The sequence below is a fragment of the Bicyclus anynana genome, chromosome 18, assembly GCF_947172395.1.
Source record: "Bicyclus anynana chromosome 18, ilBicAnyn1.1, whole genome shotgun sequence".
In the NCBI taxonomy this organism is placed as follows: Eukaryota; Metazoa; Arthropoda; class Insecta; order Lepidoptera; family Nymphalidae; genus Bicyclus; species Bicyclus anynana.
Window position 1 is genome coordinate 7,312,611 of NC_069100.1, and position 25,244 is coordinate 7,337,854.

Here is a 25,244-nt window from a genome sequence, read left to right on the forward strand (position 1 = left end):
TCCCAGGTTCTCGAAAGGCAAGATACTTCGAAAAAGGGCACCAGGACGACAGCGACGTAAATAGGTGGACGATATTAAAGAGTAATTTACAGCCAGCTGAAAAATATTTTAAGAGATCGGAAAAGTTTTCTCTGTCTGATTGCTAATTCAGTTTGAAGGTGGCACCTGATGATGATATGATGATGATGATTATTGAGAGACAAAGTAGAGCGGTAGGTTAGGTAGTTTGACAGTGTATGCCTTTGGTTCTGAACTCATTCGGTTTAAAACCAAACTTTATATAGACAGAGATACTCGTAGAAATGAATTCAAAATTCACATTGTCGAGAGTCTCAGAATCATAGGGGTTAGGCCTTAAGTCCACGCTGACCAAATGCGTTTTGGCAGTCTTCACACACGTAGACAATTAAGAAAATTCTCAGGTATGGTTTCCTCACGATGTTTTCCTTCACCGTTTGAGACATGTGATATTTCATTCTTGGAGGTGCATGTCCCGGACCGGATTCGAAGCTACGCCCTCTGAATCAAAGGCAGAGGTCATATCACATCTAGGTACTGCTATTATATATTTTTTTAGTATTTTGTTTTTTTTTTACTACAAATATGTTATTAGATTGAGTCATATCTAAATAGGTGTTAGGTATATGAAACCGAGCCTTTATTTCCGCCTCGTTAGTTAACTGTAATGTTATCTGCCGCGACCTTACACCAATTAGCGTTAACAGTGTGAGCCGAGGAGTTACGTATGTGTTTGTTTGTAGGTATATGTATTTATTTCACTAGCTCGGAAAGTCTGTCTTTGCAACTCGCAATCGGTGCGCAAAGTTCTACTTTTTCAGCTAAGGTTTAAAATGAGTTCAAAATTCCGGACTCACTTTTCATTCAAGTCTTTAAAACACCGGCTCATCTTTGTAATGGCTGGACCAATTTTAACGGGACTTTCATTGGCTGATAGCTGATTGTTATAACCAGGTAGAGTGTATGTGTATATAGAGTCAAGCTTGACGTTTCAAAGATGCTCGTAAACTAAGCATACTTGAAATAAATGAATCAAAAACAACATTTGTCAAATATAGCCATTCTCGCAACTCGTTCTACCGTAATAAGTTGCAAAATTAGGAAACTTTGACTAGTTATAATTCTTAAACTACTTGTTCCAATTCAATGAAATTTGAAATAAGCTGTATCTGTACAATGCCTGTTTGGGTACTCAAAATTTATGCTTCTGGTATTATTCACAACGAAGTTATAGGGGGTCGAAAATGGCTTCAATTTCTTCGATAGCACGGCCGTACTGCTTTTTTTATTTTGCTCGACTTACGACAGATTTTGATTATGATTTTTTGATTTATGAGTAACTCTGATCAACAGACTCAAAAGTGATTACAAAAATAAGAAAACTAATGTCGAACAAAGGTTATGATTCACAACATTTGTCAGGACAACTTAATTAACAAATCAAACTGTAACCAAAATAAGACCCTAGAATGGCAGAGAATAACCTTTAGTGAAGTCACGCATTTGTGAACGTTGTGTGTAGGGTTCAAGGATCCTTTGACTGTTAACAAACACTCCCCTTTGCAACTCAAGTCACTAACCCCATAAAGAATTGTGATTGTGATGAGAAGATCACAACAAGAGATGTGGACGGCTCGAAAGCCGTCCGTACCGCAAGTTGTTGCAACGCGGCGATAACACACATGTACTTCCAATAGGACTACCCTACACGGATGAAACCGTGGGTCGTCCATTAGTATAATATAATAGGTTTCTAGAAATATTAGTGGTAGCTAGTGAATGCACAACAAAGATGCACATAACAAGTAGATATGACACAATTAACATTGACCTTGCGACCTGAGCGGCTATTACAGTAATTATGTACCCGTTTTATTTACGCTAGCAATTCATATACCTACTAGCGGACGCCCGCGACTTCGTCCGCGTGAATTTTTCACAAATCCCTCGGGAATCATGAATTTTTCCGGGACGAAAAGTAGCCTATGTGTTAATCCAAAGTAAAATCTATTCCTATTCCAAATTTCAGCCAAATCGGTTCAGTAGTTGTGGCGTTAAAAAGTAACAAACATCCAACAAATATCCATACAAACTATCGCGTTTATATTATTAGTAGGAGTTATTTAGTTACTACTATCTTAGTGTTATTGTTGGTCCAGTAGTGTTTTTTCTTTATTTTTTACTAGCGGACGCCCGCGACTTCGTCCGCGTAAATTTCGATGTCAACTTTACTACTACCCCTACCCTACCCTACCCCTACCTCTACCCTACCACTACCCCAACCCTACCCTACCCAACCTCTACATCTACCCTACCCCTACCCTACCCTACCCTACCCCCACCCTACCCCTATCCTACCCCTATCCTACCCCTACCTTACCTACACCCTACCTTACCTACACCCTACCTTACCTACACCCTACCCCTACCTTACCTACACCCTACCCCCATCCTACCCCCACCCTCCCCGTACCCTATCCCTTTCCCACCCCTATCCCACCCGTACCCCTATCTCACGCCTATCCTACCCCTACCCTACCACTTCCCTATCCTACCCGTACCTCTACCCTACCACTACCCTACCTCTACCCCTACCCTACCACTACCCTAAACCCGTCCCTAAACCTACCCTACCCCTACACAACTCTACGCTTCCCTACCCGTACCCTACCCTACCCTGTAACTTCTCTACCTTACTCCTACCCTTAGCAAAATCGGTTCAGTCCTTCGAGAGTGGTGGTATGTCCAAGAGAAATAGAGACTTCTATGCTAATAATATAAAGAGGTAAAGTTCGTGTGGTTGTAGGAGGTAATCTCTGGATTTACTGGACCGATTTGGAAAATTGTTTTACCAATAGAAAGCTACGTTATTTGCGAGTGTCATAGGCTATGTTTGATCCCCATATTCACACGGGAACGGGAACTACGTAAATGAAAGCGCCGGGCGTCATAAAGCGGATTTTTTGCGTCTTTTAGAAATTTTGTATTATCTCCGAAACTATTTAAGTAATTAACATACTGTAAAGGGCAAATCTTATCTCCATAATATCCTTGTGATTAATAAATAATTTATTTTAATAAGGATTAAAGTTTAGTTGTATAAATAATGACGTAAACCTAAGTATATAAAATTAATAATTTTTAAAACACAAAAGGTACTATATCTGCTAATATATACAAGATAGATATATGGTGTCGCGGACTTTTTTGTAGAACTTTTAAAGATACATAAAGTCTCCATACATTAATTTCAATTTTACCCAATAGTTAAGGCAGCGCATGCGAATAAGTCTGTTTAAGAGGAGTTCAGTCCGACCTGTATGACAAAAACTGTGATAACTCGGCTAATATATATGATATCAATATAAAATATAGCCTATAGCACTCCCCGATAATGTAGCATTCTACTGGTGAAAGAATTTTTAAAATCGGACCAGTAGTTCCGAAGATTACCCCATTTAAAAAAAGTGACAAACTTACAAACTTACAAACTTTACCTCTTTATAATATTAGTATAGACAAGTTAGCCCTTGTCCACAATCTTATCTGATGATAAGCGATGATGCAATAACTAACTAACTAACTAACTAACTTGTTATAGGAATAAGATGAAAATCCACACCCCTTTCCGGTTTCTACACGACATCACACCGGAATGCTAAATCGCTTGGCGGTATTCTTTGCAGATAGGGTGGGAATTAGCCACAGCTGAAGCCGTCTACCAGCCAGACCTGGATCAATTAAGAAAACCTCAAACTGACAGCCGGGTATCGAACACAGGACCTCCGTCTTGTAAATCCACTGCGCCACTTTGGCCGTCAGTGTGAATTCCGGTCACAAGATCCAGGGTTCGTTTGGGTCGAGTTATGAAATGAGATTATCTTTCTATCGAGAAATTTTCTGTTTCAATTCCAAGCCCTGAGTTGGAAGGTTGGTACAGTTACACCCGTGCATAAGAAAGTCTCCTTAAACCCGCCTAACCATACTGGAGCAGTACGGTGGCTATTAGCTCCATTTGCAAGCTTTCCGAATTAAAGAAAATCTAATACTCTGCAGTAAGCACTTAAAAGTAGGGATGCAAACGATACATCGATGTTTAAAAACATCGATGTATCGTTCATAAACATCGATGTTTTAACATCGATATTGATAATGTTAACATCGATGAAACATCGTTCATCGAGAACGATGTTTTATTAACGATATTTTTCAACGCCATCTATTTCTATATAAAAAAAAATCATTGACTACGGAAAATAGGACGAGATTGAGGAATCTGATCCCGGTATCCCGGGAAGATGATCCCGGTAAAAAATAGAAAAACATTTTTGTCTTTTTGTTTTTGCAGAAATAATGTTGCTTCTATGTCCAACGTTTTCATGTATGTAGATTCACTTCTTCTCCTTGATGTATATATTCTTTGGTTAGCAGAATCGTCGTCATCAACCCATATTCGGCTCACTGTTGAGCTCGAGTCTCCTCTCAGAATGAGAGGGGTAAGGCCAATAGTCCACCACGCTGGCACAATGCGGATTGGCAAACTTCACACACACAGAGAATTAGGATAATTCTCTGGTATGCAGGTTTCCTCACGATGTTTTCCTTCACCGATTGAGTGACACGTGATATTTAATTTCTTATATTCTTAGGTTAGCAGAATAGCATACCCTAATATTAATTTACTCTTTCGCATTCATCTGTCGTCTGTGGCAGCTAGCACGAATTGTTGCGAAGTTTAAAGCAATGACTTAAACAATCCTAAAAAACATCGAAAACACATCGATGTATCGTTCATAAAATTGAAAAAATGTTTCAATTTTAAAAATATCGATGTTTTAACATCGATGTTTATTATGAGCGATGTTGCATCCCTACTTAAAAGGCCGCTAATAATGATGATAACTTTTCTATATGAATAATGGATTTATTATTTGAAATCCTAACGAATCCAGACCCAACAAAAATCCTCTAGGTACGCCAATACGTAGAGGACTCTGTAAGCATCTCCTTTTGTACTTGTATATATTTTCAACAGTTTTCTCACATAATGACGCCATTCTCACATCATAGCACCATCAAAAGGCGACATCACAGTATGATAAGCGAAACATCGAGACAATAAAATTGCTGTAATATGTTTGTAATGAAGAACGTCATCCATTTGAAAGACATAAATTCAATTTGCAACTTTATAATCATAACAATAGAATACAAAATGCTATTGACAATAACTGAAGCTTTAAAGCTCTAGTTACGTTGTGCGTTAGTGTGGGTTCAGCAAATTTGTTGTATACTCTCTGTATTATGGGATAATGTTTCGGGATTAGGGATGGAAAAGGTAGCTTTATCGATAATTTTGTTTATTTAGTTTTTTGAACATCGAGTAGGTAGTTATTTTCGTGCGTAAGTTTGTAGATGATTTTGTGCATTTTTAACCCCCAACGCAAAAATAGGGGTCTTATAACTTTGACTTGTCTGTCTGTCTGTCTATCTGTCTGTGGTACCATAGTTCCCGAATGGATAAAGCGATTTTAATTTAGTTTTTTTTTTGTATTATGGTATCTTATGTGCGAGTGTTCGTACACAATATACATGTTTGTTGAAAATCGGTTGAGCTGTAGGCTATTTTTAATCCCGAAAAAATCCATGGTTTCCCGAGATTTACGGAAACTGATGATTTTGATGAAATGAATGTTTGTTACTCTTTCACGCCTCGACTATTGAACTGAAGTAGCTGAAATTTGGTATTGAGATATAATTATAGCCTGGATTAACACATAGGCTACTTTTTATCCCGGAACAATCTATGGGTCCCGAGGGATTTGTGAAAAACTAAATTCCACGCGGACGAAGTCGCGGGCATCCGCTAGTTTATATTATACGATATAAACTACTTTTAATTTTTTTTGTTTATTACTTAATTTAATCGGAATTTGAAAATCTTTTTAACCGACTTCCAAAAAGGAGGAGGTTCTACGTTCGGCTGTATGTATGTTTTTTTTTTTTTTTTTTTTTTTTTTTTTTTTTATGTATGTCCAGCGATAATTCCGTCAACTATGGACCGATTTTGAAAATTCTTTTTTTGTTTTGTAGGGTTTACTTCCAGGGTGGTCCCATTTTTTTCATGTCAGACCCTGATGATGGCATCCTGGAGAAATTGAGGAGAACTTTCGAAAGTTGTAGAGACGGCTAGTACGTTTGTTAGTGTTTCCATAAGGTATTTTAAACCACTACAACTTTATGAAGGTTTGGAGTTGGTCTGATGGTGGAGCCGAAACACAGACGATGGAACTCGTCAAGGATTTACAGCAGTCACCTTTTGTTTGGGCTTGATTAATTTGTATTGATGAGTACTTTCCACCTATATGGGTTGTGACTGTATTAAGGGTCTGGTGATGAAGACGAGGGACAGTGAAGAGAACTCCTCGACGGTTTACAGTAGCTACCTTGTGTTTGGACTTGATAAATTTGTATTGATGAGAACTTTCCACCTAGATGGATTGTGACTGTACTAAGGGTCTGATGATGAAGACGAGGGACAGTGAAGAGAACTCCTCGACGGTTCACAGTAGCTACCTTGTGTTTGGACTTGATAAATTTGTATTGATTAGAACTTTCCACCTAGATGGATTGCGACTGTATTAAGGGTCTGGTGATGAAGACGAAGCACAGTGAAGAGAACTCCTCGACGGCTCACAGTAGCTACCTTGTGTTTGGACTTGATAATTTTGTATTGATAAGAACTTTCCATTTAGATAGGTTGTGACTGTAGGTACACACGCAGTGGTTATGCTAACACTAAAAATAAAAAAATAAAAATTTTAATAAAAAAAATTTAACCGACTTCCAACTTAAAAAATAACTTTAACTAAAAAACAAAAAATAACATCCTACCTATGTGCTACCTTCTGATCAGTTTGAAGGCGGTGCCAAGCCAGTGTCGTGTTTTAATTAAAGCTGGTTCTGGAATAACCACAGAAATTTTGTACTTTAAACGTATTTAATTAAAACATCACTGGCTTGGCACCGCCTTCAAACTGATCAGAAGGTAGCACATAGGTAGGATGTTATTTTTTGTTTTTTAGTTAAAGTTATTTTTTAAGTTGGAAGTCGGTTAAATTTTTTTTATTAAAATTTTATAAATAAAGAATTCGCTTTTTTAACCTTTTCTTTTTTATACATTACTGGAGGACGCCCGCGACTTCGTTCGCCCTTAGACCTCCATAATCTAGCCGGTCTATTAACTATAAGTGGCTTTCGATACTTCGCGATAAGCGACCATTCGCTTTTATATATAGACTAGCGGACGCCCGCGACTTCGTCCGCGTAAATTTCGATGTCAACTTTACTACTATCCCTACCCTACCACTACCCCAACCCTACCCTACCCAACCCCTACATCTACCCTACCCCTACCCTACCCCTACCTTACCTATACCCTACCCCCATCCTACCCCTACCCTCCCCGTACCCTATCCCTATCCGTACCCCTATCTCACGCCTATCCTGCTCCTACCCTACCACTTCCCTACCACTACCCTACCTCTACCCCTACCCTACCACTACCCTAAACCCGGCCCTAAACTTACCCTACCCCTACACTACCCCTACGCTTCCCTACCCGTACCCTACCCAACTCGAGAGTGGTGGTATGACCAAGAGAAATAGAGACTTATAAGCTAATAATATAAAGAGAAGAAAATTGTTTTACCAATAGAAAGCTACGTTATTTGCGAGTGTCATAGGCTATGTTTGATCCCCATATTCACACGGGAACGGGAACTACGTAAATGAAAGCGCCGGGCGTCATATAGCGGAATTTCTGCGTCTTTTAGAAATTTTGTATTATCTCCGAAACTATTTAAGTAATTAACATACTGTAAAGGACAAATCTTATCTCCATAATATCCTTGTGATTATTAGTTGTATAAATAATGACGTAAACCTAAGTATATAAAATTAATATTTTTTAAAACACAAAAGGTACTATATCTGCTAATATATAGAAGATAGATATATGGTGTCGCGGACTTTTTTGTAGAACTTTTAAGGATACATAAAGTCTCCATACATTAATTTCAATTTTACACAATAGTTAAGGCAGCGCATGCGAAAAAGTCTGTTTAAAAGGATTTTCAGTCCGACCTGTATGACCAAAACTGTGATAACTCGGCTAATATATATGATACCAATATAAGATATAGCCTATAGCACTCCCCGATAATGTAGCAATCTACTGGTGAAAGAATTTTTGAAATCGGACCAGTAGTTCCGAAGATTACCCCATTTAAAAAATGTGACAAACTTACAAACTTACAAACTTTACCTCTTTATAATATTAGTATAGAAGTATAGATAACACGCATGCGAGGCAATGATTATAAGTAACTGTGCAGCGTGATTTTACTCGCCATTTAAATTAATTTAAACGAAATGGAAGGAATGGAAGGACCTTTTCGCATTGTTAAATAAGTCTATAAATTTTTTGAAGAATTGATTTAAATATTCAAATATAACAATATACATATTTCATATTCTGTTTAACAAAACATTTGCACATTTAAAAAGCTTTCCAGCTTCATTGTATTACTTGCAGTAGAAACTTTAAAATATGTTCCACCGCAAGAACGATGAAGTAACAGTATAATTTACTTTGCTTATTCATTATTTATTTATTAAGGAAAATCTATCGTTAATACATTAGAATTACTTGCAAAATAATTGTTTATTTTTATAATAATAGAAAATAGTAGGTAAGTTAGTTAATATTGTATAACACCAATAACTTTATTATTAGTAACTAAGCTATAAATCGTGGATAAATAATAACTTTGTTTATATTTTTGTTGCATAAACTTGTTATCAGTTGCAATGTGCGATATAATACTTACATGTATGGTCAGAATGATAACGGTTATTAAAACACAATACTCGTAGGTATGTTACCATTGAGCTAGAGGTTAGAGGATCGACGTTTTTACTATCGACAAGACGTCCTTCACTAAACGCACACACAGGCTAGAGATGTTCCGTATATTCAGAACGTTCAGAAAGTAAAGCGGCGGATATACGTTCGAAAGCAGTCGAGCCTCAGTTCAGTATCCGAGCGCGTTGGAATAGTCGCGTTTCACAACCGCCCGGTATGTGCGCTCAACTTTATAAATTAAAAAGTTATTTTTCGAATTCGGAATGCGTTCCATTTTAATGTGACAAATCGTATAGCGTTCGGAAATAAATATATATTTTTTTCTATTTAGCTGTATTGTTCCATTTAGCTATCTTTTTTTTTTGTAAATACTGTGCAAAGGTTTAAAGTGTTGTGTAAATATATTCTGTGCATATTGTGTTCTACGGATGGTTTTATTTTACGTTTAATGCTTAGCGCGCGTTGTCTTATTGCGAAAACTAAAATAACTCCGGTACTTGGTAGTGTGGTAAGGAATTTATTTTAGACTAGTGGTTGGGATGCAGCCACCGCGAACGAAAATGATTTTATTTATGGGATGGTGTTAGTTTTAGTTATAGTTACCGGCAGGTTTTATTGCTGTTTTAAATGAAACATATCTGTTGCCGGCAGTAAAGTTTTATGGTTTTCTATGATAAACGATTGTATAAAAATGCCATTATAATATTTATAGGACAGGATTTATTAGTAGTAGGTAGATAACTACTAGGTTTATCGATATTTATTGGTTATCGCTTGATACTGTAGAATACAAATTACATAACAATTGATTTAAAAAAAACTGGCGCCGCAGTATAATTAGGTGTTATTTTTTTAATTTCTATTTATTAATAACATAATAAATCTATTGAAATATTATTTAGACAGGTGTTATGTTTATTAACAATCTCTTTTTTTTCTGAACTTTTAATCATAAAATGAGTTGACCGAATTTAGTTTTTACAGCCGAAATTAAAACGGAAATCGAATATCCGTAAAAAAAATAAAAATACATCCAGGCTTATCTGTTCGATACAAAATCAAATAAAAACTCTTTTTTTCATGAGTTCATTAAAAACTCTTGAAATTGAAAGTTTTGACAAGGTAGTCCCAACTACGGGTTCGTTAGGATTATTCTACTGAGAAGAGAAGAGCTCAGTAGTTTTTTTAGTAATCATCATTATTATCAGCTTATTTCAACTGCCTGCTACTTAAGGCTACCTCCTACTTTACAGGAGAGGGGAATATGGAGCTTAGACCCATCACGCTGCCCCGATGCAGGTTGGCAAGCTTGGGTGATTGTACATGTACAGTATATATTTTTTTAATCTTAGGTTGAAAGCTTTCTGAGTAAAGTCAGGTACTTTTAATCTAGGACCTACAGACCTACCTAAGCTTACTTGTGCGACCACTAGGTACATCCATTTAATCAGGGATCCTACAGACCCTATACCAATTTGCGTGACCAGTTCTATTAGTCTGGGCTCCTACATAATTTGCGCTAAAAGTTGGTCTAGGTACCTAACTTTAATTTGGGGTCCTACAGACCTGTACTTGTGCAATCTGATCCTTTTGATCTGGAGTTCTACTGAAACTACCAGACACTGGAAAATACCCATGCTCATCTCACACATACTTTTTATCGGTTGTGGGAATCGAACCCATGGCCGTAAATGGAGGAAGTAGGTTTTCTACCCACTGCACCACGGTGCCGTCAACAGCTAAGGGCATATATTACATAATAAGAAGAATCTAGGCGCCCAAAAAACGTCCTTTACGATCCTGGCGATGACATAACGAACGACAATGCTGGCAACACAAACACAAGCTACACAGTGTCTTCGCCAGCGAAGACGAGGTCCCCTATATCTAACGTCACCCAGACATGGGCTTTAACTCACGATCCCAGAGCCGCCTCTACTGATACACTCAGGCCAAAACACTCTTCCCGAACGGCCCTCTAAGCCGAAGTCCCAGTCTCAAAGGAGACACTCTTAGAGAGTCGTTTCGCCCATCTACTCTGCTTCTGCCTTCGGGCTCCACAGGTGATGCTTCTGCGCACACCCAAACCTCCTGGTGACGCCGCTGAGGTCCCTATATAGGTTTGGGTGTACTCTTCTATAACAAGATCCCCAAGACTGTGATGGACCTGCCAATGCATAACTTTAAGCAATGTGTCAAAAACATTTACTTTTTCGAGGTTACTACACCGTTGTTCATCAATAATAAAGATGCTTGTAGGCCATTGGATCAACTTCCACCTTCACACAGGAAGTAAAACTATAAGAGATTGTAATGTTGTCATCAATTGTAAATTATAATATTGTACGATTTTTTTAAAAGAGCAACTGTCGAGTTTCTTGCCGGTTTCTTCTCAGCAGAACCTGCCTCCCGAACCGGTGGTAGAATCTTTACAAATGGTAACTGACGTATCAAAAGTGCTTGTAAACTGAGCCTACTTGAAATTAATGATTTTTGAATTTGAATAAGGAGCTTACGGAACTTACACAATCAGACAAATCTATACTAATATTATAATCTATACTAATATTATAAAGCTGACGAGTTTGTTTGTTTGTTTGATTGAATGAACGCGCTAATCTCAGGAACTACTGGACCGATTTGAAAAATTCTTTCAGTGTTAGATAGCCCATTTATCGAGGAAGGCTATATATTATCCCCGTATTCCAACGGAAACGGGAACCACGCGGGTGAAACCGCGCGGCGCCAGCTAGTCATTACATAAGTACAAAAAAAAAGTGCGTACGTGTGAAAAATCACGCAGAGAGGAAATCCTAAATCCTAAATCGCGTTCAATCAAAAGTTATCGAAATAGTTATTTGTTATCTTGTATCTAGTGGAGATACTACATAAAACATAATCTACGTCTTAGATAGTAGGTTACCTTTGTAAAGTAGCAGTCTATATTTTCCACAAAACCTCAAATGGTTTGGCTTAAAAGGTAGGCTTGATGATATTTGCAAGTCTCTACAATTTTTTTTTATTTTTGGCAAAAACAGTCATTACAAAACAATATTATACTAATTAAAAGAAAATACAATCATAATAGACAATACATTGCCGAAAACGTACATAAAAATATAATAAAGAGTTTTGAGCGTTGAACATCGGAAATAGTAAGTACAGGAGTATTATTCAAGTATCAAGTTCAAGTTTTCCTAAGGTTGTCTGGACGATATCGCTACTTAGCGCTAAGGCCATCTTTAGTACCTTGCTTTGTTTATAATATCTATTTATTTTGTTTGTGTATTTTTGGTGTACAAATAAAATATAAATAAATATAATAAATAATGCAAGTTAATTACTTTGGGAAAAATTACTATAGTACATTTTTTTGCTAATTTCGGTATTTTATGTCTACCTTGTGTATGTCAGCATGTTAGGAGGTCTGTCTTTAATCCAATTTTCATTAATTTATGCCCTATTCTTTTTAAGCCTTACAACATAAAATATATAAAAGATTAACATTAAAAATTCACGTCCTCCGGCGAAAAACGTATCTAGGACACGCTATATTATAGTGGACTTTTCATCCTATTTCCTATACATCTTTATTAAATAAATACTTACCTATTATTGCAAAAACCTAAAGAATACTTACCAACCTAATTTATCATGATGTCATTCATTACAGTAAAATAGGAAAAAATATACAATGAATTATATTTTTTTCACTTCCTTTTTGTCCATACCTAGACTTAATTAATAGGCAAGGTTATAACATAATCTAACTTTGCCATTATTAATGATATGAAATTCTCATAAAGTATTTTTACTCTATAAAAACTTATCTCACAGGAAAACTTATATGAAGCTTTCGGAAATTTTAATTGTAATAAATTTTCGGAATAGTTTTAGAGCAATTCAAAAACATTTCGCATATGGAATGTTAGTGCTAATGTATATACATGGTTGCGTAATTAGCTAGATATATGTACGTATATGCTAATAGGTAAATATTAACATAAGCGCCCCCGCTACCTTGACATTCAATATTACACACGCTTTATTATTCTTTTGTTTTAATATTCTTTTGTTTAATTCTGATTCTAATTAAAACAATAGGCTTCTGAACGAATTTCGGGGGTTTTTGTCTAAGCCGCGTGTTTATTGTCAATGTCATATAAAATTATTTTTCTTTCCCGCCTCTTTTATTGTGCAATTTTTAATATTTAGCATCGGCTTTGAGTTCTAACCCTTTTTGCGTTCAATGAAAATTATTTTTAGAAGTGGCCCCAATATTTTGATATTCAAGCTTTATATGCTAATATTTTTTGTCATCATGACTTGAAAAATTGCTGGTAGTAGAAGTAATATCTTCCCAAATATAAACTCAATAGTCATGTCTATGGTAACAAACTTTATTCTCTTCGCCACCATTTAAAATTTTATGAAAAAAAAAACAGCTGACAACCGTGGGACTGATAGCTTTCTAACCTTGAAATTTATATAAAAAGACATTTAGCAAACAAGGGTCCGAAACAATGAATTGATGCAATATACCATAAAAAATGTAAAGGTGTCAAAATTAAATGAAGGGGAAAAGGGCCTTGAAGTTTTGAGGGTTCTTTTATATGGCCGCATGATTAGGATTCCAAATTTGAATGTGAATGAAAAGGAATTGCTTAATCATTCACAAAGTACCGCGATGAATTAGGTGCGTACACAATAAGGTATACAAAGCTTAGCACAGACTTATTCATTTTTTTTTTTATGTGCGCAGCGGCAAAAGGATATTATAAAATCAAATTATTATAGTCTTTCTTTTTGTCTGTGGGCGGCACAGATAATTATTAGCTTACGTACTCGGTATAAGCATCCATCGACTAGGCAGGTGCTTTTTTCAGATAGGTATTTTCATTCTCAGGTAAGTAGATAATTTGAAATCCATCACCATTAGCCTTTTTTGTTTACGAAAATTAATATGATTTAGTGATTACACCAAGTTACTAAAATTTACATTTGTGAATTAAATTGGATTAATATTCATTTTATTTTATTAAATTTTATCAAATTTCATGCAAAATTTTTATTTTACCCATAGATGCGAGTAGGTACTTTAACTTAAACTCATGAAATTAACATACAAAATGTAGTTTTTATTTATAAATATGAATAAAATATATTCGTAAAGTTTTCTTCTAGCACATAAGTATTAAACAAAATATGTCATAATATTATACGTATCACCTATCTAGTATTATCAACACTGATAAAAGATAACAATTGATAAACATTTCGAGCGTCTAGAGGTATTTGGCATATTTTTGGAAATAAGTTCAATGGGACATGATTGGCATACTAATTCAAATCCAAACCCGTTCAGAGATTTATAAATTATGTTTCTCACATCAAAGCCACTGTACCAATTTTGATGAATTGTTGTACAGATATAGTTATGTAGTAGATACGTAGATAGGAGAGCTGTGATAGCCTAGCGGATATGTGATAGCTCCGATTCCGGAGGGTTTGGGTTCGAATTCGGTCCTAGGCATGTACCTCAAACTTTTCATTTGTGTGCATTTTAGGAAATTAACCACGGCCGAAGCCATCAGCCAGATCTGGACCAATTAAGAAAACCTCAATCGGCCCATCCGGGGATCGAATCCAGGACGTCCGCCTATGATGATGAAGTTAAAATAGCCTAATAATGATGATGAAGAAGTTAACAAATAAAGTAATTTCTTCTTAAAAGACAGCTTTCATAATTCGTTTTATATTCCAAATAATAATTCTAGATATCTTCTTGGTAGAGGTGGAAAGTAATTACTTTGGAAGGCAACAAAATCTTTATAGTTTTTTAATTGTCACCAAAAAACTTTTAATTTGTCTCGATAAAAGTCAAGGGAAAGCAAGTTGTGTTAGGGCTACTGCAGACTTAAGGGCTTGCGACAAGTTTGTCGTACAACCGACAGACTTCTCTAGCTGGAAACGCGATCCTGAATATTAAAAAAAAAAACTACTTCTATAGTTGTTGTACATCTTCATTTGTTGTTTAATACTTATTTTCTTTGATTTTATTTTAATATTTATACATTCATATTATCAAAAATACACAGTTTTGTGATTTTTTTACGAAACTATAATTTATGGTTCGTACGCTGTAGCTTAGTGCGGGTGACAGTTGTTGTATGACGTTCATAATACGTACTATTATCGTGAATCGCGGCAAACTTTCAAGCGTAAAATGAACTGTCACCCGCACCTTGCTACAGCGCACGAGCTTTAGCACGAGTTTTTAATTACGACTTAGAATATTAAAAACATATATTTTCACCGCTTATACGAAGTAGATCAATTGTCAAACTCGCTGACTCTAGCTTAAAGACTAATAGTAATCATAAGAAATGCAAAATTAATTAGTATCTGAAAATCTAAGTCAAGTCTTATAGAACGTAATAAATGCATATAATAAATTATTGTCTAATTAATTTTGAATAATTGTCTTATTGTTGTAAGTCGCCTAAGTAATTAAGTCGCTCTGGTTTTTGTACGAAAAGGCATTTAAAATGCAAATAAGATGTAAAAGGAAATCGAGCCGGTAACGGATCTTAAAGACGGTTAAGCACGAACGCAAGGGAATCCGTTCGGAATGACCAGCGATGACCGATTTTTAATCTATCTACTAATACTAAAGAGGTAAAGTTTGTTATTGTAGGGGGTAATCTCTGGATCTACTGAAGCGATTTTGAAAATTCTTTTACCACAAGAAAGCCACATTATTTGTAAGTATTATAGGCTATATTTTGTCCATATATTCTCATGGGAACGAGAACTACGCGGGTGAAACCGCTGGGCGAAAGCTAGTTAAAGAGAAAAAGTTTTGAACTTTTGTACTTATTTTCCGTTGCTTTATAAGCTAGGTGGTTCAAGATTCGATTCTCGGTTCAATGTAGGAATTTATGTTTCCTAAATAGACTTTTAGTTGCTATGGATTTCATACAAAAGCTCAGAGTCACTGCGTTCGATGCTAGAGTATAGAGTTCGCTTGCCTATATGTTTATTTTTCTGTGCCCCACCAACTAAGAACTAGAATAAGAAATAAGGAAATCCGTCTAAGAACCATAGATAGCGGACATAGGTCATCGAGACGCAAAGCTATTGTTAAATTTAACTTAAAGATATATTCTGTAAAGTTATGCAGCGATGTGACATCGCTCATTTCCATGACAACTTTGTTGTTAGTGATATTGAATTTTTGGCATACCATAGTAATAAAGTTCAAATTCTAATAAAATTCGTTGAAGGCGAATATTACATCGACGAATATAAAATAGCGGAATCACACCCCAATTCGCTTTATCGCTGACTGTATGAATCTGAGTCTTCATAAGAGGTCCACCGTACCTATCAGATCAGCATGTCATGAATAAAGCTTGCATGACCTTAATATATTTCGTGAGTTTAAAAATTGACTTAAACATCTTTCTGATGATTACAGTCATGCATATTAAACAGTAATTACGTTAAAAATTTACTCATAAACATATTAGTCGCTGTAGGTCAGGTTTTTGTCCAGTTGCAAACCGCGTATTGGTAACGACAGACAAAAACTTAATCGATAAATAAAAATATCTGTATTTTTTGGGGTTCTCAGGGTAAGGCACGATAAGAAGCTTTAATATTCAGTTTCTTCTGTTTTCAGCTTTTGTAAAATATAACATTTTCTTTATTTACTTCTAAAGAACAATATTAGCATGCATCAATTTATTTTTTTACCCCTTTTACCCCTACTAATGTGCATTCAGACGATGATCCGTTGCCTAGTTAGAGCGTTAAAACATTTTAGTTGGTATGGATTGGTCAAGTTTTTGTTACAACATGAGTCATGACAAAGATTAACAACAGAGCAAAAAGCTTGTACCTATACAACGCGACGGTTAGCAGCGAAAGGGATTGTACCATCATTTAGAGGAAACCTCTCGAGCAGGCCTCAGGACATGTGACCTTGGGGGTAGGTTTAAATTATGCATTAACCAACAACGTATAACAATATAAGTCATTGGCATTAACAATCATCTCCCCTACACGACATGTTCTTTATACCTACACTAAACAATACTCTATACATAATCATATTTAATTACCTTAAAAATAATTTGAATTAGAATTTTCTGACTTTCATGGACGAGGTTATTGATGCACTTCGGGCAATCGTTTCTCCGCAATATATTAAAAAAAAACACTTGGCAGACAACCTGACCTATTAAAAGAAGTTTCACTTCCCAATATAAATTACTCGAATCACTTTCAGTATGACGAGTATTTTTTTGTTGACGCTACCGAAAACATATCGAACCGGCACACACAGTTATGTGTTAAATAAAAAATGTAAAGACATCTTGACTTTCTTTATACAAAACGCTAAAAATTGCCTTTAACCTTGTTTTAATGGTACAAGGAAGTTTCGTCGAACAGGTTTGCAGCATTTATCGATACATCGATAAGAGTGCAAGTTTTTATCGATATACATTATCGACAACAAATGAATGAAAATTAATTCGGTAATGTCAGCACAACTTCGAGTGTTTTTTGTGTAGACAGCTGTGTCAGAACTCAGTGTTTTGTATTTTCAGTTTTTACATATTACTAGCTGATACCTAGCCCCACGGTATCAGTAGTTCCTGTTCGTGCGGGATAAAATATACTTACCATGTGACACTCACTAATAAAGTGGTTTTTTTAGTGGTAAAAGAATTTCCAAAATCGATTCTGTAGATTCAGAGATTACACCCTACTACAGTATAAACTTTTCCTCTTCATAATATAGATTTTTATGATACCTAAGCTGATTCTGGTAAAGATTATGTATCTAATAGTATATTATGTACATAATGTACAGAAAGCAAATAGCGAAGAGTGATAGACTACTTCTTTCCTGAAGTAATGCACGTATATTGCAGTACCAGGAAGGCTGGAAGGAGATGAAATGAAAAAAAAAATAGTTAGTATACTAATAGTCGCCTTTTAGTCCAGTGGTTAGCAAATGTGACTTCGACTCTCAAGGTCCTGGGATCCAGTCCTGGTTCGGGCAAAATAAGAATTTCGTTATTTTGAGATATTTTTAGTAAAAGTTCTACTGGAGTTGTTTTGGATAATTATGAATAGTAGTTCTCTTCATGAAAGAGCTCGTTCGGAAATGTTTCGATTTAAAGAAAGTATTATACAGGCACATTAGCCTTAAAATCTATGCCTCATGTTGACAAGAACAGTTGGCCTATTCACTAATGTGTTCTTCATTAATAACCTATTAAAATAAACATCAAATCAACTGAGAAATGTCATCTACCTACTGTATGATATCCACGAAGGATTGTTAGTAGACATTGGATGACATTTGTTACATAGAATCTCAATTTCTCCTTCTTCTTTGTCGCTGCGCTCTTGACAGAGCGGTCGTGGTCTTTAGGACGTGTTGGAGGCAGATGTAATACGCCTCACGAGCATTCGCCACTTCTCCCTGTGTGTAGTGAGTCGCGTACATTCATGCAAGGGACCGCCTACAGCAGATTTAATCTGGTTGGTCCATGGCATGGGTGACCCTCCGCGTGGCCTAGTTCCCTCCACCTTTCCTTGCTTCAATTTCGTATATGTCAAATAACATAGTATGTCAAAGTTAGTGAATTACAGTTCGTTTCATGTAGGATGGTGCGGGTGACAGTTCGTTTCACTCTTGAAAGATTGCCGCAATTCACGATAAAAGTACGTATTATGAACGTCACACAGGCGACAGTCACCGTACCCATGCTATCTGAAAAACACTTAAGCCTGCAGATACACATTTTGTGGGACGAATCACTCACTTGAAAGAAAAAATCATCCATCTACTATCAATCATCTTGTAAACCTAAATGGAATTATAAACTGTGTAAAAACAAGTTAGCCTCTGTTATATATTTTAATACATACAGGCCTATATACCTGAATATATGAATTGATATTAAGTATGCTTGAGCTATGTCAAGGCAAGAGTTATCGCTGTTCAGTGAGCGATGGATTTTGAAGTGATTTCTACGACAGATTTTTTATTTAGTCGTAATATACAAATTCAAAAAACTGGAACTATTTTAGAAACTTTTCCTGGCGCACGCTTTAACCCATAGGCTCTTAAATATATTGGAAAACAAGACTGGGCAAGCTTTTTTGGCTGGTGGGAGGCTTCGGCCGTGGCTAGTTACCACCCTACCGACAAAGACGTGCCGCCAAGCGATTTAGCGTTCCGGTACGATGTCGTGTAGAAACCGAAAGGAGTGTGGATTTCATCCTACTCCTAACAAGTTAGCCCGCTTCCATCTTAGATTGCATCTTCAACATCAGGTGAGATTGTAGTCAAAGGCTAACTTGTAGAGTATAAAAAAAGCAAATAAGATAAATAAAATATGTAAAATTTATTTTAGGGAAAAACTTGGTCTATATGGGACATCATACGTATCGGACGCATCAAACGGATACAATCTGTACGATGTGGATCAGTGGACGTGCGTCCACTTGAATGACTTTCTATAAAAATAATACTAAAATGTGTTTGATGCGATGCGTACAATGCGGATCTGCGGACGCCTGTAGATAGAATGATGATGTCTAGATGCATACTGACGTTACTGGACGTATTTTAACATTTGATGCAAGCATGCCATTATGCCGTTTACCACATTCTGTAGCTTCAGTTATTTGCTGGTTTCCTTACTGACTGCACTTATGTTCGCTTTGTAACATGTTACATTACGCCCCATAACGCCAGTAAGTACCCACCTTTAGAATTTAACTTAGGGATTAAATAAATAAATGCATATCAATGCTGCTGCGTGTACAAAGTTAACATTGACGCAAATCCTGATAAGGTATCGATTTTATACTCTACATGTTTGAAACACGATGTACCTATTACGTATAATGAAGGACTTTTTTCAAGGATGATAGAAAATATGTTTTTTTCTGATTGTGTAATTGGTAACGGGGGGTTTGAAGCTGAAGCTTTCCTAGAAATTGAGGCCGAGGGTTAGGTGAAGAAAGAAGGGGTCGTTTATCCCTTCTTTCTTCATCTAACTCTGTTAGGGCGAGGTCCGAGACTCCCGCAAAATTCAAACTATTCGTAATTTTTTTTCTCATTAGTATTTGAAGACTGGTTTGTTTGTATACGAAGGTCTATAACTAGCTCTGGAATAAGAGCTAGTTATATAATACATTTTGTAGAGTCGCAAAATGAGGCCGCGTTAGACAAAGACTCTACCTTGTTAGCGTACAGATAAACCCGAAAATAATAAATCTTTCCTCTCGGAGCTACTCGCTTATCACTTATCGTAACGAGAAAGCCCCAGTGGCCCCGGGGGCAATATTTCACAACGACACACTAAATTAAATCGATATATATTGGTTACCTACCAATAGTGGTTGTGTTTTTAAGATATAATAAGCCCGATCTGTATTTAAACTTGAATACCTCTGTTCAAACCTTGTAAATATAGTTGCCGAGTCGCATACTAGATGGCGTTATTACCATTTGAACCAAAATTGTATCGCGCTAAGATCATTTTCAACTAGTAGTTTGAGGTCACAGAAATAATTCTTAACAAAGATATTTTGGTCAATTGGTCAAAAAATATTTGGTTGGTTGGAAAATCATGAGGTCCTAGTGTTTACCATGTCTTGGATAGAGCAGTAGGGGTAGATTTTAAGACCGCCATTCTGCATCGGCGCAGTGTGATGGGTTTAAGCTTCAAATCTATCACTCATATATTTTATAGCAAAGAAAATACTGTATGTTGAAGTGAATGAAAATAGGCTGGTTATGATGATGATGGATGAAAAAGACGTATTGGTGTCAAAAATAACATTATAGCTTTGTGACATTAATAGCGAACAACCTTGCCAGAGCAAACATCCTTGAGTTTATGTGAATTTGTTGTACAAATAGTTGTTAGCACCTCGCGACGAGTGAAGTAAGCGAAGTAGATTTACCATGAAACTTATAGTAAAATACAGGCAAAGCAAAAATTTCATAGTCATTGGATTTAAAAGTAATAAAGCCTCAATAGACATTGATTTGATCGCCGTTTGACTACGTCGTCGGTCGTAACTACTCTGGTGTATTGGTAGATTTACAAGATGGATGTCCTAGGCTAAATCCCCGGCCAGACCGATTGAGGTTTTCGGTACGATATCGTATAGAAACCGAAAAGGAAGTGGATTTTCATCCTTCTTCTAACAAGTTAGCCCGTTTCTATCTTAGATTGCATCATCACTTACTATCTGGTGAGATTATAGTCAAGGGCTAACTAAAAACAATCTCCTATTTTTACATCAGCCCGATCAGTCATTTGTAAAATAAATCATCATCAAAAATTCCGTAATCCGGTAAACCAAGGAGGGTTTTCTATCAGTCCGAACGTCCTTGTAAGCTGAAGGCCAAATCTCTCAGCAGATACGCTCAGAAAATGTTCCATTTCTCTACCTTCATCTAGCCCTTTCGTTTCTGAAGAGCTTTCGCCCGACCTACGGGATACTACTCCCATTACTCCCCTACTTACTCCCCTAGAGAAGAGGAGTAAATACTTATTAATCATAGGAGAAAAAACACAAGGAAGGGTGTACCACTGCAGGAATAAATTATTTTCCACAAACTAGTACTGCATCATTGAGAAGTTTGTCTAAAAACTTCTCAATGCAAGTGGGTACCTAAACCTACTTATCAATATTTCGGTTTTTGAGACTTCCTTTCAGTAACTAAATAAAATTTGCAAATCGATCCAGGTATCTAAGAGGAATTCGGTATAAACAAACATTCGGGAAAACCTTTTTGTCGGTTAAAAGAGGAGGATTCATATAAATTGTAAGTTCTTTGAGTTACAACACAAAATTTATGGTCATATTATTCTATGCAAACCGAGAACCGCAGTACAACACGATTTCGCTTTCCCTTCAAAAGAGAGACAAATCGTGTTAGAAAGAGACAACCTGACGCTAAATGTGAGTCATCAATCATATTTTCTTTTCTTTTGAAGATGAGTATGAAGTTAGATGGTTAAGTTCCATAGACTAAACTAAATCTATGGTTAAGTTTTAGTGTTTCTTATAATTTCTTCACAGTCTGAAGGATTATTATTGGAGGCTACCATATTGGAGAGAGGTGCATACAGACTGAAAACGACATTTATGCATCTATACATTTTCACACTGTTTACGCAAGAATTTTCTTTTATTTATTTGTGTTCCAGCAGTTATCTTAGACTCAAACAGTAAAAATCCTTAAGTATATTTATAATTTACAGGTACGACTTAATATTATATATTGATTAGGTACTGATCTTTTCATATCTCTTTTATTTTTTTTTATATTACCTATATAGTAAATTGTTTACCGATTTGAAATTCGAATGCCAGTATAAGAATACGTTCGAATTTCAAATTGCTGTCATACATAATCCTTCAGAGTTAAAACACGATCGTCTAATAACCCATCCGTCCAGCGGAAATCTGTACTTATAGGGGGTGATGGTACAAAAATAACCGTTTATTTATTATCGCAGGCGGCTTCCTTCCTAGTCTTTGATCTTTGTAACGATGTATTGAGAAAACATTACATACCTATTTGTTATCGGCTGTGTACGATGACTTCGATTTATCTATTCTTTAAACGAGAACGATTAATGTTTGTATGGTTTACTTATTTATTTTATTTACTGCCAATTTAACGCCTACCTTGATATGAGTATTAAGGAAGGTCTTGTAGGCGTAAAGTATAGGACCTATGAGAATTTGGATATGACCTAGGACATATGAGAAGCAGGACTGTGACAGCATGAATACATCAATAGCATCATGGCATCGATATAAATCGTTAGATGTGCCCCTCCATATTAAAGAATGCACAATGTTATGTCATTACTCAGAGACGTGCACGCACATCTTAGCTTAGTATGCAACAAGCGCATGCTGTGACTTTAAAGAATATTTTACCGTTTTATTAATTTACAGATTAAAGGGATTAAAGAAGTAATCCCTTAATTATGCCTTTGTGATCATTTTGGAAGTATAAAAACACAAGCCGCAACACGAATAATGAGAAAGTTGTTACTTTTCATTCGTAAGTATTTGCGATACTACGACTTTGTCTCCTTGAAATTAGGGTTTCCATAAATTGTATCCAAATAACAGCCAAAGAGTTAAAAGCTTTACAATAGTTACAAATAAAAGCTTTAGACATCTCATTTGGGTCCCTGTTACTTAATACGTAAACGTATTTAGCAACCCGGCGTGCCTTATCTGTTTTACGTGCGTATCTGGCAGGAGTTGACCCGGACTATCTCTTTTATAGCTCTAAAATAGGAGCACACTGTATACGATGCAGTACAGAATGCATTTATAGATATAGTACCAAGTTGGTGACCTATAAAAAAAGGTTGATGACTTCCGCGTTATTTTTATAAGGTTTAAAAAATATTTATTTAAAATTGGAACAGTGGCGTGGATTGGTGTTTTTTTTAAACAACTTCTTGGGTTCTTCATGGGTTCTAGTCATTTGAAAATTGGCGAAGCCATCTTCGCCAAAAGGGTGGTATGTAGCCGTGGGCTATTACTTCTAGATTTCAACTTCAACTTACTATAGGTATACAGGAATTTCCATACATATTGAAAATCAGCTCGATAGCCTATCCTATAATTAATTGAAGATATTTTGAAGTACCAAAAATAATGTTGTTCTAGGTTTTTCAAAATTCTACCTTCTAAAAGGTTAAAACGGGGTTGAAGATTTTTTAATATAAATCGTTTATGTTTTGGGTTATATTTTTGCTAATTGAATATTGGACTATTTATTATTTAGAAAACATGCGAAAATATAAATAGAAGGCGGAGAAATAGTGTAGCGATGAATGAAAACCCCACGACTGATGCATCTCACTTCCCCGCACGCACGATCTCACACCCGCGCATTCTGTCCCCCCGTCGCCCGCATATCATGTGAGTGTCATCAACGATCTCACCAGACTACGTATAAATATAAATACCGAGTGAGAGACATACATATTATTTTCGATGACTAACACAATATGAACAGAATATTAGATTACTTGCAAGCATTATTTCTTTTTAATGGAACGCAATAAAACACGATTCGCACATTACGCATAGACATAAAATAGATTTTTAAATGGAACGCATTAGCATATTTTTTTTAATTTCTTGATACGAAGCAAAACGGTCTAATAATATTTTTTTTTCACAGATCAACGAAAACCAAGTGCCTGATGCAGAGCTAGTGATGTGCCTTGTGTGACAGTGTTTCCAGTGCCTAGTACTAAATATATATTTTTTTTATATTTGACGTATTACCCGTGGTATTAGTGACGCGATATTTCAAAAGTGATAACACGATGGAGTTGAAAAGGCTTTCTATATGCTTGGCGTTCTTCGTGCTGGCCTACATCTCACATTGTTCAGGTAACTTTTTACTTTTTATAGACAAGAAAAAAATGCTTGTTATAATCTGTTCTACCTGTTTCTGTGGCTATGACAGTATTATCTATATCATATTATCAGAAATCCCGCGGTTTCACCCGTGTAGCTCTCATCCCCGTGGGGAATCGAGGATACAATATATCGTATTTTACTCGCTGATAATGTAAATTTCCATTGGTGAGAGAATCAAAAAATCGTTTTAGTTTATTAGGCGTGAAAGCGGAACTAACAAACGAACACACCGATAATCACATTTATATGTTAGGTTAAAGTTTTAAATTGTAGTTAAAACAGTTTTCTAATTTTTCGTTTTTTACAATAATTATACTCGGTAAAATCCGCTTTCCGTTACCTTTGGTAGAGTCATTATTAGTTGACAGACTTGAGTAACAACGGGAAATAAACAAAATATACTTACTTATTATATAAATTAGAATAAATATTTTTAGTTTTTTAAACGAGCACATGTCTCCTCTCAGAATGAGAGGGTTTATGCCAATAGTCCACCACGCTGGCCCAATGCGGATTGGCAGACTTCACACACGCAGAGAATTAAGAAAATTCTCAGGTATGCAGACGCGTGATATTCAATTTCTTAAAATGCACACAACTGAAAAGTTGGAGGTGCATGCCCCGGACCTGATTCGAACCTACGCTCTCCGGAATCGGAGGCAGAGGTCATATCCACTGGGCTATCACGGCTTATATGATATACTGTAGACTAATGTAAAGTGACGAGTAATAAACAGAGAAAATGCCAAGGCCAGCTGTTTGCCGTAATGTAGATATACGAGTATGTAGTCTG

General features: G+C 36.1%; 1 protein-coding gene across 1 annotated transcript in view; it reads left to right on the forward strand.

Moving 5' to 3' along the window:
- The first annotated feature begins 9,006 nt into the window (after positions 1–9,006).
- Positions 9,007–25,244, forward strand: part of LOC112056080 (lachesin) — a 166,920-nt gene continuing 150,682 nt past the window's right edge. Inside the window, exons 1-2 of the mRNA XM_052886931.1 lie at positions 9,007–9,158; positions 24,207–24,421. Of these exons, the coding sequence (XP_052742891.1) occupies positions 24,355–24,421 (67 nt within the window). The 5' untranslated portion in view covers positions 9,007–9,158; positions 24,207–24,354. The remainder of the gene's footprint in view (positions 9,159–24,206; positions 24,422–25,244) is intronic.